The sequence below is a fragment of the Hemibagrus wyckioides genome, linkage group LG07, assembly GCF_019097595.1.
Source record: "Hemibagrus wyckioides isolate EC202008001 linkage group LG07, SWU_Hwy_1.0, whole genome shotgun sequence".
NCBI lineage: Eukaryota > Metazoa > Chordata > Actinopteri > Siluriformes > Bagridae > Hemibagrus > Hemibagrus wyckioides.
Window position 1 is genome coordinate 21,589,117 of NC_080716.1, and position 14,794 is coordinate 21,603,910.

General features: G+C 38.9%; 2 protein-coding genes across 11 annotated transcripts in view; one reads left to right on the forward strand and one right to left on the reverse strand.

Moving 5' to 3' along the window:
* Positions 1-3,220, forward strand: part of si:dkey-172j4.3 (diacylglycerol kinase eta) — an 84,422-nt gene extending 81,202 nt beyond the window's left edge. For all 10 annotated transcript variants that reach the window (XM_058394603.1, XM_058394608.1, XM_058394605.1 and 7 more), the window contains one exon: positions 1,333-3,220. In XM_058394603.1, the coding sequence (XP_058250586.1) occupies positions 1,333-1,407 (75 nt within the window). In that variant the 3' untranslated portion in view covers positions 1,408-3,220. The remainder of the gene's footprint in view (positions 1-1,332) is intronic.
* Positions 3,221-3,441: 221 nt separating this feature from the next.
* zgc:92429 (uncharacterized protein LOC445063 homolog) lies at positions 3,442-13,160 on the reverse strand. Its single transcript, XM_058394609.1, has 11 exons — positions 12,340-13,160; positions 11,671-11,720; positions 11,000-11,056; positions 10,214-10,368; positions 9,706-9,809; positions 8,633-8,685; positions 7,225-7,295; positions 6,581-6,683; positions 5,013-5,132; positions 4,524-4,586; positions 3,442-4,399 (listed from the first exon to the last, which is right to left on the reverse strand). The coding sequence occupies exons 1-11, from the start codon at positions 12,401-12,403 to the stop codon at positions 4,076-4,078; spliced, it is 1,164 nt and encodes a 387-aa protein (XP_058250592.1). The 5' UTR covers positions 12,404-13,160; the 3' UTR covers positions 3,442-4,075.
* Positions 13,161-14,794: the final 1,634 nt, after the last annotated feature.

Consider the following 14,794-nt stretch of genomic DNA (forward strand, 5'->3'; position numbering starts at 1 on the left):
CAGTCTCTACCATTTAACACATTACACACAGTCTCTACCATTTAACACATTACACACAGTCTCTACCATTTAACACATTACACACAGTCTCTACCATTTAACACATTACACACAGTCTCTACCATTTAACACATTACACACAGTCTCTACCATTTAACACATTACACACAGTCTCTACCATTTAACACATTACACACAGTCTCTACCATTTAACACATTACACACAGTCTCTACCATTTAACACATTACACACAGTCTCTACCATTTAACACATTACACACAGTCTCTACCATTTAACACATTACACACAGTCTCTACCATTTAACACATTACACACAGTCTCTACCATTTAACACATTACACACAGTCTCTACCATTTAACACATTACACACAGTCTCTACCATTTAACATGGTATTGGACTTTTAGTAATTTAGTAAATTCATACAGTTAGTATCAATTTTGTTGCCTCTGTCTGTCATCTACACAAGTCTTCACTGCTTGACAGAACAGCATGGAAGATGTCCATTAGTCACATTTAATTTGTGTGAACCGATATACCATCATCTGGCCTTTTTTTGCTACATTAGATTTCTCAGTGTGAACGCTGTTGCCTCATAATGGGAATATCTAGAGATGTGATTTGAGACACAGCCTATAGTCCAGATCAGGAGGGTCAAATTCAGTGTAGGTCACCTCAGGCTTGCTCACTCGGGATAACATCTAGGACTGTTTGTCTGTTTATATGTTTGCTGCTTCTTATGTAAAGCTGCTTTGAGACAATGCTCTTTGTTAAAAGCGCTATACAAATGAATTGAATTGAAAAGGTACTGAGCCATTTTATTTATTTTTAACGCTAAATTAGTTTAGAAGACCAACAATACATAAACAATGGTCAGTTGTTGGCATTTACCTGCAAGGTGCAAATAAATCGAAGAAAGTTGCATGATTGCATAAAAATTCACCCAGTTGCTTGTTTGAAAATATCAAATATATAGAGAGAATATCAAATATATAGCTTGCTAAAGAATTAGTGCATCACTAGCCCATTGTTTGTTGCTCTAGTTTGCCCCCTAGTGGATTCCCTCTTTTTATCTTTCATTTCGATTATCGTCCACAAGTTTTTAATTCAAAACTCGGAGTCTGAATTAATTTAGTGGGTCAGATTAAACCCTTTAACCGTCCACATGTTTGACACTCCTGCTCTAGACTGTTATGATTATGATTATTGTTATTACTATTAGGGCAGTGGAACCAGCTGTCTATGCGAGAACACACTGTAACTCCTTCACGACAGAGCGCTCGTGTAAACTCTCTTCGTTTGTTCTCACAGGATCTTGGGATATCAAAGGTGGGTCATGTGAAACGGATCCTGCAGGCAATTGAAGAGCTGGAGGGTCTGCTGTAGTGGACACACCGCGCCACGGGAAACTGCCTTTCACCGAGGAATGAGTGTTCAGAGCTAACTATCACACACCGCATGTGTGTGTGTGTGTGTGTGAGCGGCTGTGAGAGGCATGGCATCGCACTGCACCGCATCGACGTTCCAGTTACATTCTCCATCTGTCCTCTGCCTGCTGGTGCCCTCGGTGATCAACAGACACTGGGAGTACGGTACACAAGAGTACCCAGAATCCTTTTCTGCATTCTTTATTTCTTACTGATTTCCTGTGCTCTTCTTCTGACGCATGAGACGGACCTTCCCCCCCCCCTCTTCTTTTAATGATTTCCTTCTTTTCTTTCGGTCTGCTTTCAAAGCCAAGAGGTACAAACTGGTATTTCCAGAAAACTCTTCTTTAGAGTCACCTGAACAATGTCAAATGAACAAAATTTAAAATGCAAAACAAAACAAAACAAAAAAAAGATCATTTGAAATGTATTGTGGATTTGTATTAGCTGTCGAAAATGCAATGTAAGAACTGCATTCTGTCTGATTCCGTCTCTGTGTATTCAAAGACAGTTGGTGTTTCTGCATGCCTTTTGCGTCCACGATCCTCGAGCAGAAAAACAAAAGCCGTTAGATTATTATTATTATTTTATTTTATTTTTTAATGAAATAGTCAGCCAAATAGTGCTATTGTGCCGCTCGTGTGCCAGGTGAGCTGTTGTTCTGCAAGCTGTAGTGATGTAAATTTGTGCCAAGTTCCTCAGCAAAATCGCAGTGGTTACAGTGAGCTGTTATTTTTTATTTTTTTTCTCCCCCCCCCTTCTTAAAAGAAAATCATACAAGGGGAAAAAAACAACAAAAAAAACCATGCAACGTCGTACATTTCAGAAAGTGTTTTTTCTCATTGCCTTGCACTTTAGTGAGGAAAAAGGTCTTTAAAAATCAAACTTGAACGTGGTGTGATGTACAAATTTCCTCAGCTGTTTTTAACCTATGATGAAAAGCATATCTCTATTTATTGCAAACTTATTAAGAGACATGTGATTAATAATAATATATTGTCTAACTATGAATGTTAAATCCATGTGTCTGTCGTCGGAGTTAGATCTCGTAACCGTGCGTAAGGATGACATTTCTACGTTACAGATTCTGTGTAATGGAAAGCAAGTCCCACAATTATTAAGAATTAAGGTTGCTGGTAATGAAGATGAAGCGACTGCGGAGGAAGTGATCCGGTTTAAAAATGACACGTAGCTGAGAGAGGGAGGAAAAAAAAGGGCTGCATAATAAAGGAATGATATTCTCTCATTAATGGGCGTGTGTGAGGAAAGTGGAACAGTATTTCAGTTCAGAGTTTTTAAGAGCTGGACTGTAAGATTTGCACGTGTATGAACTCCAGGAAATCATCCTCGCTGTCTGGTCTACAGTCGTGATCAAAAGTCCAGTGTCCCTTATCCTGTCTCCTTAAAGTGTCAAACTACTGAGTGTTATCAGGGACGACGAGGAAGCCTGTGGATGTGGAAGCCACACGATTTCGGTTTCACCTTTTGAAAAGGAAAAGGGCCTAATAAAAAAAAAAAAAAAAAAAAAGACTACTCAGCTTTTTTTGTTTATTCATAATTCAGCATCGATGAGACTACTGCTTTACTGTTTATTGTTTACTTAAAGTATATTTAACTTTTGGAATTATTTAATATGATTTTTTTTTTTATGCCATATGAGTTGTAATTTACTTTCCATGGCTCTGAGTTTGTCTGTTGGCTGCAATCGCCTCTGATCCAGGATTGTTGCTGTTTATTTGAAGCAAAAATAAAGTTTGGCCATCGCTGTTTGACACGAGTGTGTTAGTTTTTTTTTTTTGATTAATGCATTAGTTTCATGTGATAATCGACTGATTCAGGATTTATTCAAAGTGTATGTTTTCGCTGTTGTTCCTCTATTTCATTGTCACCCAGTGGACAAAGTTGTGTTGATTCATTTTTGTAGAACAGCAGCTTTGACAATAGTGACAGCACTCATTTTAATTCATGGGTTTATTAATACACTCATTCACAGGGACGAGCTACATAAGCTAAGGCTAATAATAAACGTACTTCGAAAACACTACTTAAAAAAATGATAATCTGGAAAGTGTCGTTTTCTGTTAGATGTTTATTTATGGAAATAGACAAGGGGGCATGAACATGTTTTAACAACCAGAACATTTTCCACCACAAGAGAGTCTTCAGGACTGAGGAGTTTGTGTTTCTTGCCAACACGACACACTGCACTTTCTTTTTTCTTATTAAGAGAGAATAAAAGAGGCTGGTGAGGGAAAAAAACTGTTTATAGTTCAGAGACAACTTGCCTGTTGGGCATTGAGCAATTTTAACTGCAAGTATAAAGGGATTAAAAGCGTAATGAGGTTCATTAATAAATTATAATTGCTCTGGTGTTGGAGAAATAAATCATTTAGGAATATGCTGCTTTTGGAAAATAACCAACTCCTGGGTGATAAGATTATGTCTGAAAATGTTGCAGAAATGTGGAGTACCTGAGATGAATACTTTTCACTCATTCTTTATATCACTATATTGCAGTGATAACAGTATAACAAATTCAAATGAATTTATCACCAAACACTATCATGCCCATCTAACCTCTACTGTCATGTTGTGTAAAAACGATCCCCGTGAAGATGAATTGGCCTCTAATTCTTTGGAGGTACAGGTTTAGGTTCCTCCAGCAAAGGAGGACCGTCCACATCCTGCTCTTCCTCTTTCTTAACCTCCTCCTTGTCATCTTCATCGTCCTCCCAGTCTGACTCACTGATGTCATCGTCTGAGATGTACCAGTCTGGTTTTTCCTCAGCTTTCATCTCTGGCTCTGTGGAGGCGACGTCTTCTGTGACCTCAGGTTCGGGTTTGTGTTTTGAGTCCTCCAGTTTTCCCCAAGCCACAGCATCAGCCTTCTTTAGGGTCACTTCGACTTTAGAAGGCACCATGTTGACCAAGCTGTTCTTCACATCAACTACCTGAGGGATAAAAGCAGCAAAGGTGACTGACTGATGACTGATATGTGCGCTTTCAATTTAGATCGCAGCTGTTTGCAGGATTTGCTTGGCGGTGCTGCTGAAAAGTATGAGCACTCTTTCTTACCCCCCACAGATAGAAGTCCTTGTGAAACACCTTGTCGTTCTCAAACTGGATATGACACGTCAGCTATCGGGACAGAAACAGAAAATTCTTAAGGTGCAGTATATCAAAACATTATCAGCATGTAATGTTAAAAAGAGCTTTAAGATAAGACCACTATTTCTCTCCATCCATGCATTCAGTCCCAGTGGAGTGAGCATTGCTTAGGATGAGCTACAGTCTGCTGAGTTCTCAGCTTGAAACAACTGCTAAATCTCGTAATTAACCACTGAATTGGATTCTTCAAGCAAGGAAATGAATCCCTATGCAGGATACTAGCCTCCTGGGACTGTATGGGTTCACACTAATTTAGCATCAAGTTCAAATCCTTGATCCTCAACCATTATCCATCAATTTTTATAAACTAACTAACTTTCAGAAGTGTATCTCACTCGAGAGTGAAATTTCAGCCTCTTTCAGCACCACAGAGGGCTATTAGGGATATGGACTCACCGCAGTGCGGTTGGCCTCCACATAGGAATGCTCAGGGTTGGTGTTCTTGGCATAGATAGTGACCACCACCTGGTTGCCCGTCTGGTGCCAGTCATGTCGACATGCCACCTTCTTCTTATCCTGTCAACAGAACAGCTCAATCACCATGGAGTTCACATGTGAAGCTTATTCAGTGTTATACCACAGCGCCATTGAATTCTGGAATCTGATTGGTCACAGCTTGCTGGTTAATGTCCGATAGCAGCAGCTCTCAAATAACAGATTAATATAAATGCACTTGTTCTAATTCTTTATTGATTTTCAATGATAATAACAACAACTAATAACAGGAATGGAGTTGTTTTGCAAACTTTCCACAAGATGTAACTACAAATTGTTGTCAAGACGTTTAAGCTATATTCACACATACAGCAATTTTACCTCCGGAAGTCTTTATTATGTCGCCAGTGAGCGTGAACCAGTGAACTACTGTACTGGTTGCCATAGAACTGAGGGTATTATCTCCACACATACATTACAGCACAGTGGAATTCTTTTCTTCACATATCCCAGCTGGGGAACTTGGGGTCAGAGCACGGGGGCAGCTATGATACAGCACCCCCTGGAGCAGAGAGGGTTAAGGGCCTTTGCTCAATTGCCCAACAGTGGTTAGCTTAGTGGTGCTCGGGCTTGAACCCCCCGATCCTCTGATCAACAACCCACAGCCTTAACCACTTGAGCCACTGTCACTGTTACTGTTACCCGTCACTGTCACTCATAGTGATAACGTTTATCAGTGTGTGGTGTAGCTAGCATTTCAAATCAGTTTTCTTGTTGCAAATAAGAAACATTCTGGAGGGAGATTTGATGTTTGGGTATAAAATTTAGCAGTGTATGTCTGCATCATATCATATGATATGAAAGAGAAGCAGTGTGTGCTCTTTGCCATGATGCACTCTGCTGTCTTCACTCCCATTTGTAGTCGCTCCAAATTTCCATAAAGTTCAACTTTTCCCAACTTTGGTATGTTGCTGTACACACTCACATCCTAGACGCCAAAGGTTGCTGTCACACATGTCACCGGCTCTCATTAAAAATGAATGATCTCTGGTCACTGTATGTGAGCACATCCTTTATTCTGAGTAGCTTCATCCACTCTTGGAATATAAGATTATTATGCAGACAGTATCATGCTAGTTTAATTGATCTTCTGTTGGCATGATATCATGACGTCACCCCTGAACCTCAGGCTCTTCTTTCTTGAAGCATTTCTTTAAATTTCATAATGTTAAAATGTCCACCTGCATATATATATATATTACATTATATATGACATAACTAGATTAATAGTTATGTCCGTTTTTCAGTGCCATAATACAGAAAAAATACAAGCAGATTAAGTATGCTACTCCTAAAGCACATCCATTTATAATGAAAGAAAAGTAATCAATATGCTAAGTAGACACCATATACTTCAAGGTTTCTCTGAAGGTCAGTTCTGGTCTGAGTAAGAACTATGAAAAATGTATCCTGAATCTGAATGTGGCATTTGCACATAAAGGACCAGAGGAATGTATAAATGCTTGTACCTGTTTTTGGACCCAGCAGTGTTTGCCTGTAGTACAGCCTTTCTGATCCAGGAAAGCGTTAAAGTCGATGGTCTTTATGCAGCAGCAGCTCCAGTATTTGTATCTAAAGGTTGATTGAAATAGTTTTGATGACTCACAAGAATGAAGTTCAGTTTCTGCAGAGCATATAACTTACGTCCTTCTGGTTTCCACGGGCTTAAAAAGATTTTTTTCTTCTTCTTCTTCCTTGAACTCGTTTGTAAAGCAGATATATGTAACACCATTTGTTTGGACACATAAAAGAAACTTTTCATCTTTAACTCTTATAACTCTTACACCCAGTTGCCTGCTTCTACTTTAGATGCGTCCATTCTTCATATCTTTATTTCATATTTTATTATTGGTCTATCCAGATGAAAAATTACAATTTTTGGTCTCAATTTTAAAACTTCATTACTTTGTGAGTCTGGTGCTTTAGTGACTACTATCTAAATCTAAAGAGTTTGACAGATATTCTTTTAACAATAGAAGAGTCATGATTTTCCCATTTTCTTTCATGCCGTTCCAGACCTAAACAAGAACGGTTATATGATGGAGAGAAAAAATAATGAAAGGAAACTATATAGAAGTAGATTCTCATAAATACTTTACAGCTATAAGCTCACCCTTCATGAAAGACTGGTGCTCCAGGGTGATGTGTGCAAACCTCTGCATCTGTCTCTGGACCCTGGTACAACTATAACACACACACACACACCAACAGACACACACACACACACACACAAAAGAATGAACTCATCTCATTAATAACCCACAGACTCTCTTCAACATCCACCTGTGCATGCACACAGACACACACTCATCAGAGCAACTCAGCGGTTTTAAAATGCATTACTTGTGTCTGCCTCCACACCTCAAACATTGCAGTCCAATGACTCAGCATTCATACAGACAGAGATAAAATGGTCAACACACCAATGTGCCTAAAAATTCTCCACCACTCTGTTATATTTTTATCTGTCTGGTGTCTGGTCACAGCTGTCAGGGACAAGAAAAAATCTATAAACTGTTTTACTTTGTAAAAATGAACAAAATCAGAGTGAGGAGCAGAATAAAATCTGAAGTGTCTGCTTGCATAAGGAGACATAAATAACACTATAATGAAAGAGTGAGGTATCTATTCCAATTATCAGTGACAAATAGGACCTAATAAGCAAATGGACATGTTTCGCAAAGTAATGAAGAAAATCTGCCTACACACCAAGCCAATTATCTTCACACTATTACACATCATCCTTCTCTGACGCCTGGGATATTCTAACAGCAGCAGAGATCACATCAATGACTCTGTCCTGTGGGGATCTCAATCTGGAGTTTTATCTGATAATGAGATTCATTTGAGCTCATATATAACTGCAGGGGTTTGATGGCATGAATTCTTGTTCATGCTTTATCCCTGGTTAGTATTGCAAATATTCTGGGAAGTAGGTTAAGTAGACAATAACCAGCAAGGGCAAAAAGAAATGATTATTGCGGGAAAGGGTGGGATCGGTCAGAATTTCTTGGAGAGTGGACAGGATTGGTTTAGAGTTCCTTTGAGCCAGCTAGATCGGTCAGAATTTTTACTGGAATGGGAGAGATTCATCAGAATAATATTGAGATCAGAATTCCATTGAGAGAGGACCAGATTGAACAGAATTCCTTGGAGAGCAAGTGGGACTGGCCTGAATTCCTGCTGGAGTGTGTGGTTTTGTGTCAGAATTCTTCCAGCTAGGATTTTTTTTTCCCCCCAAATTTAGACTGTGATGTTGACTTAGTTCTCTGTGTGACAAATCTGGGCTAGTTTACTAACAGATAATTAGGCAGAATGTTATTAGGGATGACATTTGGTCATGCGGCTGTTTCTAATTTGCATAATATGAATATTCATATCTTGGACTTGGAGATTTTTTATACTACACTGCAGAAAAGATGGTCATAATATTAAAAGCCTTAAATAAAGTGTAATTAATTTAATCTGGACAGACAGACAGACACACACACACACACACACAGGTACACAGATCCACCTACTGTTTTGCATCCTGAGTTTTTGCACTTTGTCCCCAGGATGACTACCTTGCTGTCTGAAAGAGAAGAGCAGTGTATCTGGTCACATGACAGGAAACACAGTGAACAACATGTACTATGACAAAAGGAAGATGATGCTTCTCAACCTCATAACTGCTATTTATAAAACCACAAGTGAGTAAACAATGCCGAGGTTATTGCACTGAAACGGGGTGACACGGCCACATCACTCGGCTCTGTGAGGTTTACATGACGCTATCAATGAGGGGAATTTCAGTCACAGTGCAACAAAAACTAGGACAGAATTTATTGTGATGTGCATGAAAGCACGTAGGAATCATATGTAACTGTATGAGACATATTCTCAATGAACAAAAATCCAAATTCTGCAATCTTTAGCAATAACACTTCCTGTTAAGCAATGGCTATGAAAGTAGGGGCTGTGATGTATAATATAGCCAAGATGTATTTATTTAATTTTGATTTAAAATTAATTTTTACGTTTTTTAATTTCATTTTTTTTAAATTATTTTTATTTTTATTTTATTTTTTTCTATTTATTTTTTTTTATTTCAGCTAGAATACTAAAAATGTATTTTTGTTTAAAAGATTTTTGTTATGATGTTGGAAACGGCATTAACTTCTAACAAACTGTTATCATTTAGCTATGATTGTTATAAACCTAATTTGACTAGTCAAAAGAGTTTCATCTAAAACACATGGAACCTAACAGCAATTCCAGTGAACCTAAAAGGTTTGGAACATACAATGGTTTGGGTTTTATGGACTGATGAAATGGCTCCTAATGACAAATATTATGGCACATATGTGTATGTGTATCATGTATCTGTACTGCAGTCAGAAAGTCATTCAAGTTTGGTGGCTGACCCAAATTATCATTATTATTATTTCCTCTATCTGTTCTAGAGAGCCATGATACTCTAACATTCAAGATCTGCACCTTAGCTGATCTCAAATCAGATGACACTGAAGGGAATATTGGGATTAGGGGATTGTCAGCGTCAGCACATGATGATGCTTATGTGGCTGTGGAGTGAAGAGAAACGTCAGCTCACCGAGCTTCTCATGCTTCTGTCTTTCACTGATCTCCATTTTCTCCATGATCTGAGCCAGAGAAGGAGACACCTTTACTTTCAGCTTGGACTTCGGCTCATCAGAGCTGATAGGTGACAGATACACAAAAAGAATCATATTATATTCCTTTAAACACTCACACACACAGACATTTACAGCGCTCAGCAAACTCCCTTATAGAGAGTGACATTCTGAAACGCTTTGTGAAACCATCATTACACCTGTACACACTTGTGGAAGCTAGAACACTGGTGGGGGAAAAAATAAGCCTAAAGAGAAATGGATCTGTTGTTCCTCCTGTGATGCAGGGTTTAAAGAAGAAAACAGAAAGCCTGCTAGATGAACTTTTGTGACATTTTACAAGTCCTGTTCTTTTCTTTCTCACCCTGGGAGAATCTCAGGGGAGAGGCAGGCAGAGCGAAGGTGTGTGTGTGACAGGAATAAAGGAAGCTTTCTAAAGAGAGAGAGAGAGAGGGAGAGAGAGAGTACCTAGGTCGCTCTTTCTCCAGAGCCTCAGCAGATTTTGGGCCCTGGTAGATGATCTCCTCGCTGCTGTGAAGATTCCGCTCTCCTTTATCAGACTTGCACTCGGGCTTCAGTGGCTCTTCAGGCTTCACGTTACTGTGACGTCCACGGGAACAACCCTGAGCATCATGGGATATACAACATAAAGGGTTAATTTAAAAAAAGTATTCAGATTTACATTGGCATGACATGTATTACATTATGCTATAAATAAGCAGCAGTGAGCTTTTTGTTTAAAAGGCTTGAAGACAACAGATCTGTCGATTTCTGAATGCTGATTGGTCAGAAGGTCGGGATTGAGTAGTTCTCTCATTAGTGCTTCGGTAACTCACACACAAGTTTCTATTATTTTGCTCATTCTAATATTTTTTCATTTCTATAGTCACAGTTAATAGACCTGTATAGCGGACACTCCACATAATCTAAAAGTATCATAAATAGTAATAAAAGTATCACATAAAAGTCTAAAACATGTTTACTAAAACCCTCACAAACAATATTTAACAAAGAGAAAAACATCTGACTCTACATAGAGATATTTATGGAGTCTCCTTATAAAGGCAGCACTTATAAAGACAAAGAACCATTTTTTGTCTTGTTAACTTCAATAGACTTTAACTGCTGCCAAATTGCAGTGGGTCCTGCTGTTACAGGAAAATAATCAAGTAAATAATCAACTAACTAATAATAACTAACTAATAACTAACTGATAATCAACTTGTTGATGTTCACTGGAAGTGTTTCAACTACCTTGATCGAAAGAAACTCTGAGAAATCTGTCGTTCTCTTCTTACAGCATGACCAGCCCTGAGGACAGAAACAGAGAACATTTACACTAAAAACCACATATTATCAGCTGACCAGTAAAGCAAGCCGATGTTATGGTGTTACAAACATGCATGAATCATGTACTGGTGTAATAAGGGATGTGGTAGCTTTGTGCTTGTGGACTAGGTTGTGAGTTCTAATCCCAGGTCCACCAAACTGCCACTGCTGGGCCCTCGAGCAAGACCCTTAACCCTCAATTGAATAAATCTGGATAAAAGCGTCTACCAAATGCCAGAAAAGTAAATATAATAAAGAAAAGAGATTACGAGTGTGTAAAAAGTTTAGAATTCCCACTAATAATATAGTAAAGGTATTTATTTTTTAAACTACAATAACCTTTACCTTTATTGAATAATCATTTGTGATTTCCAGTATTGCTAATGTGATGGGTCTCACTATTTTCTTCATTTTCTTGAAATATTTGCAGCATGTATCTGAATCATTCAATTTCTCCTGGATCTTCTCAAACACAACTTCAGCAGAGAGTTTGGGGAAGTGTGAAGCTTTTAATAGTTTAAAATTGTTTTTAACTGAAATTATTTCATTTGCATTGCAGGTAGCGGATAAGTGTGTGTGTGTGTGTGTGTGTTTACCTTCAGGGCATCATGAAAGATAGGCACTCCAGGATGAAAACAACAGGCATCTAAACACAGAAAGAAACACACATTACACATCACTTCCTATCTCTGTGTGTGTGTGTGTGTGTGTGTGTGTGTGTGTGTGTGTGTGTGTGTGTGTAAATGTGCGCAGTCACACACCCTGTACCACACACAGCAGTGTTAGTCAGCTGTCCCTGCCACTGGCAGCCAATCAGAGAGGAGAACAGGGGACATTTATGGTACTCAGGAACAGCTGTGAGGAAGCATGAGTGACTATCAAGTCTTTTCTACAAACACGTGGACAATCACAGCTCCTCTCTTCTCACTGTATCTACCAAGAAATAGACTTTTCCAAAAAATAAATGCTGAATATATATATATATATATATATATATATATATTTTCTTAAATTTCTTAGCATAATTAGAGTCAGAGTTTAGGATAAACTACCTAATACGTAATACTCACATGTAATAACACAGTAATAAATGAAAGGGATCTATTGGTATGTGACTGTGCACTTCTAGATAAGATCACTGAGTTTTCTTAAGAGTAGGATTAACTATTCAGGAAATTGTTACGCTTAAACATTGACTATAATTAAACACACAAGAGGTCATGGATAAAAGTTTCATTCAGAAAATGTGGAAAAGAAAGTCTTACCATCAGAGTTCTTATCCTCATCAAACCTTTCGCCGCAGCCTCTGTTATAACACAGCGAAGCCATTCTGGTCTGATCTGCACTTAGTTTGTTTTCAGAACTTCTCTTTTACTGATCCGTTGTTCTTCTGCTGCTCGCCTGGTTGGTCACGGACTCTTAAACCCTCCTCTTATCGCCTTCTTCACCCTCCAGAACTTTCAGTCATGAAGAAGGAGAGATCCAGAAAGAGCAATGGAAATCAGAGAGAAGACGAGAGAAAGAGAGAAGGAGAGAGAGAGAGAGAGGGGGAACAGTGTGAATGAAAGTTATAAATAGTCAGGAGCCTCACAGCTGTTGGGTTTTATCTGAAGAGGCTGACAGCTCCGATATCCAGGGCAGGAGAGCTGAGAGCCTCACACTGACACAGAGCAGGAGCAGAGAGCCAGAGCCAGGAAACAAGCCTGAGGAAAGGTAGTCAAGTCATCGTACTACAGTTTATATTTATTTCGATAAAATGGTAGAGTATGACAGGGCTGTGAAAGATATATTTATCATCCTGTAGAGGAAGACTGCTTCGACATCAGGGCAAAAATACAGACTAATAAATCTAAGGAACAATATGAAAATCTAACAATGAAGAAAACTCCTATAATTACCTTAAAAATACACTGTAATTTATCGTAATGTGTCCGGTTATTAAACAACTGGTAAACACTCAAGAAATGAAGAAAGGGAAGGAAGGAAAGGGAAGGAAGGAAGGGAAGAAAAGACAAGAAAGGAAGGTAAGGAAGAAAAGGGAAGGAAGGAAAGGGAAGAAAGAAAAGGGAAAGAAGGAAAGGGAAGAAAGGAAAGGAAGGAAGGAAAGGGAAAGAAGAAGGGCAGAAAGGAAGGGAAGCAAGGAAAGGGAAGGGTGGGAGGGAGGAAGGAAGGAAGGAAGGAAGGAAGGGAATAAAGGAAATAAAGGAAGGAAAGGGACAAAAGGAAAGAAGGAAAGAAAGGGAAGAAATGAAAGGAAGGAAGGAAAAAAAAGAAGGAAAGGGAAGAAAGGGAGGGAAGGAAGGAAGGGAAGAAAAGACAAGAAAGGAAGGTAAGGAAGAAAAGGGAAAGAAGGAAAGGGAAGAAAGAAAAGGGAAAGAAGAAGGGCAGAAAGGAAGGGAAGCAAGGAAAGGGAAGGGTGGGAGGGAGGGAGGAAGGAAGGAAGGAAGGAAGGAAGGAAGGGAAGAAAGGAAATAAAGGAAATAAAGGAAGGAAAGGGACAAAAGGAAAGAAGGAAAGAAAGGGAAGAAATGAAAGGGAGGAAGGAAAAAAAAGAAGGAAAGGGAAGAAAGGGAGGGAAGGAAGGAAGGTAAGGAAGAAAAGGGAAGGAAGGAAAGGGAACAAAGAAAAGGGAAGGAAGGAAAGGGAAGAAAGGTAGGGAAGGAAGGGAAGGGAAGAAAGGAAAGGAAGGAAGGAAGGAAGGAAGGAAAGGGAAGAAAGGAAAGGAAGAAAGGAAAGGAATGAAGGAAAGGGAAAGAAGGAAAGGGCGGGAAGGAAGGGAAGCAAGGGAAGAGTGGGAGGGAGGGAGGGAGGAAGGAAGAATGGAAATAAAAGAAGGAAAGGGAAGAAATGAAAGGAAGGAAGGAAAAAAAAGGAAGGAAAGGGAGGGAAGGAAGGAAAGGGAAGAAATGAAAGGAAGGAAGGAAAAAAAGGAAGGAAAGGGAAGAAAGGGAGGGAAGGAAGGAAGGAAGGAAGGAAGGGAAGAGAAGAAAGGAAAAAAGTGGGGGGAGGGAGGAAGGAAGGAAGAGAGACTTTTTCCTATGTGTGAGATTATGATTAATGTTTAAGAGAATTCTCCGTGTGTTATTATTCTGTTCTTGATGATCAGATGTGAATCTGTTTCTCACTCACTGCTTCACTCTGTGAATGGAAGTGAGTGATGGAGGACCTCAAAAGTTTGGAACGAAAATAAACAAAATGAACAAAACTAAACTAATATTAATTTGGCTTCACTAATAAACATGACCTCTATACCAGATGTGTGTTTCTGTTTTAGAAGAAACTTTAACAAGAGTAATACCAGCTTAATAGACTATATAGTCAGTAAGCCTATAAAGTAATACCACAGCTTAACAGAAATGAAAACCGTCATCAAGAAGCCTATAAATAGACTTTATAGTCAGACCACCTCCAGAAGCACTGTTCTTTCTCAGATGATGAAGAAAAGAAGGGATTGATGAACACAAACAGGAATAAACAAGCAATGAACCACAAACACTCTAATGAACCTCAGTGACGGAATTCGCACCGTTTCAAAACATATTGCTCATGAATAATTAAAAACAATCCTAGCAGCGGGGTTTATTCATTCCTCTGCAGTTACAGATGTATGCTGGTCTTGGAGGAGGAAGTGAATCCAAAGCTTGGAGTGAGGCGAGAATACACTCTGACGCACGAATACAGCTCAGATTTTAATAGTTTATAAAAATCAAAAATCAACAG

What these genes read in the sequence shown, in the direction of transcription:
- zgc:92429 (XM_058394609.1), bottom strand. Translation starts at nt 12,403, where the DNA reads ATGGCTTCGCTGTGTTATAACAGAGGCTGCGGCGAAAGGTTTGATGAG. An exon ending in ACTGCTGGGTCCAAAAACAG is followed by an intron (nt 5,133 to 6,580) that starts GTACAAGCATTT and finishes TTCTGTTGACAG; the next exon opens with GATAAGAAGAAGGTGGCATG. An exon ending in TGGAGGCCAACCGCACTGCG is followed by an intron (nt 4,587 to 5,012) that starts GTGAGTCCATAT and finishes CTGTCCCGATAG; the next exon opens with CTGACGTGTCATATCCAGTT.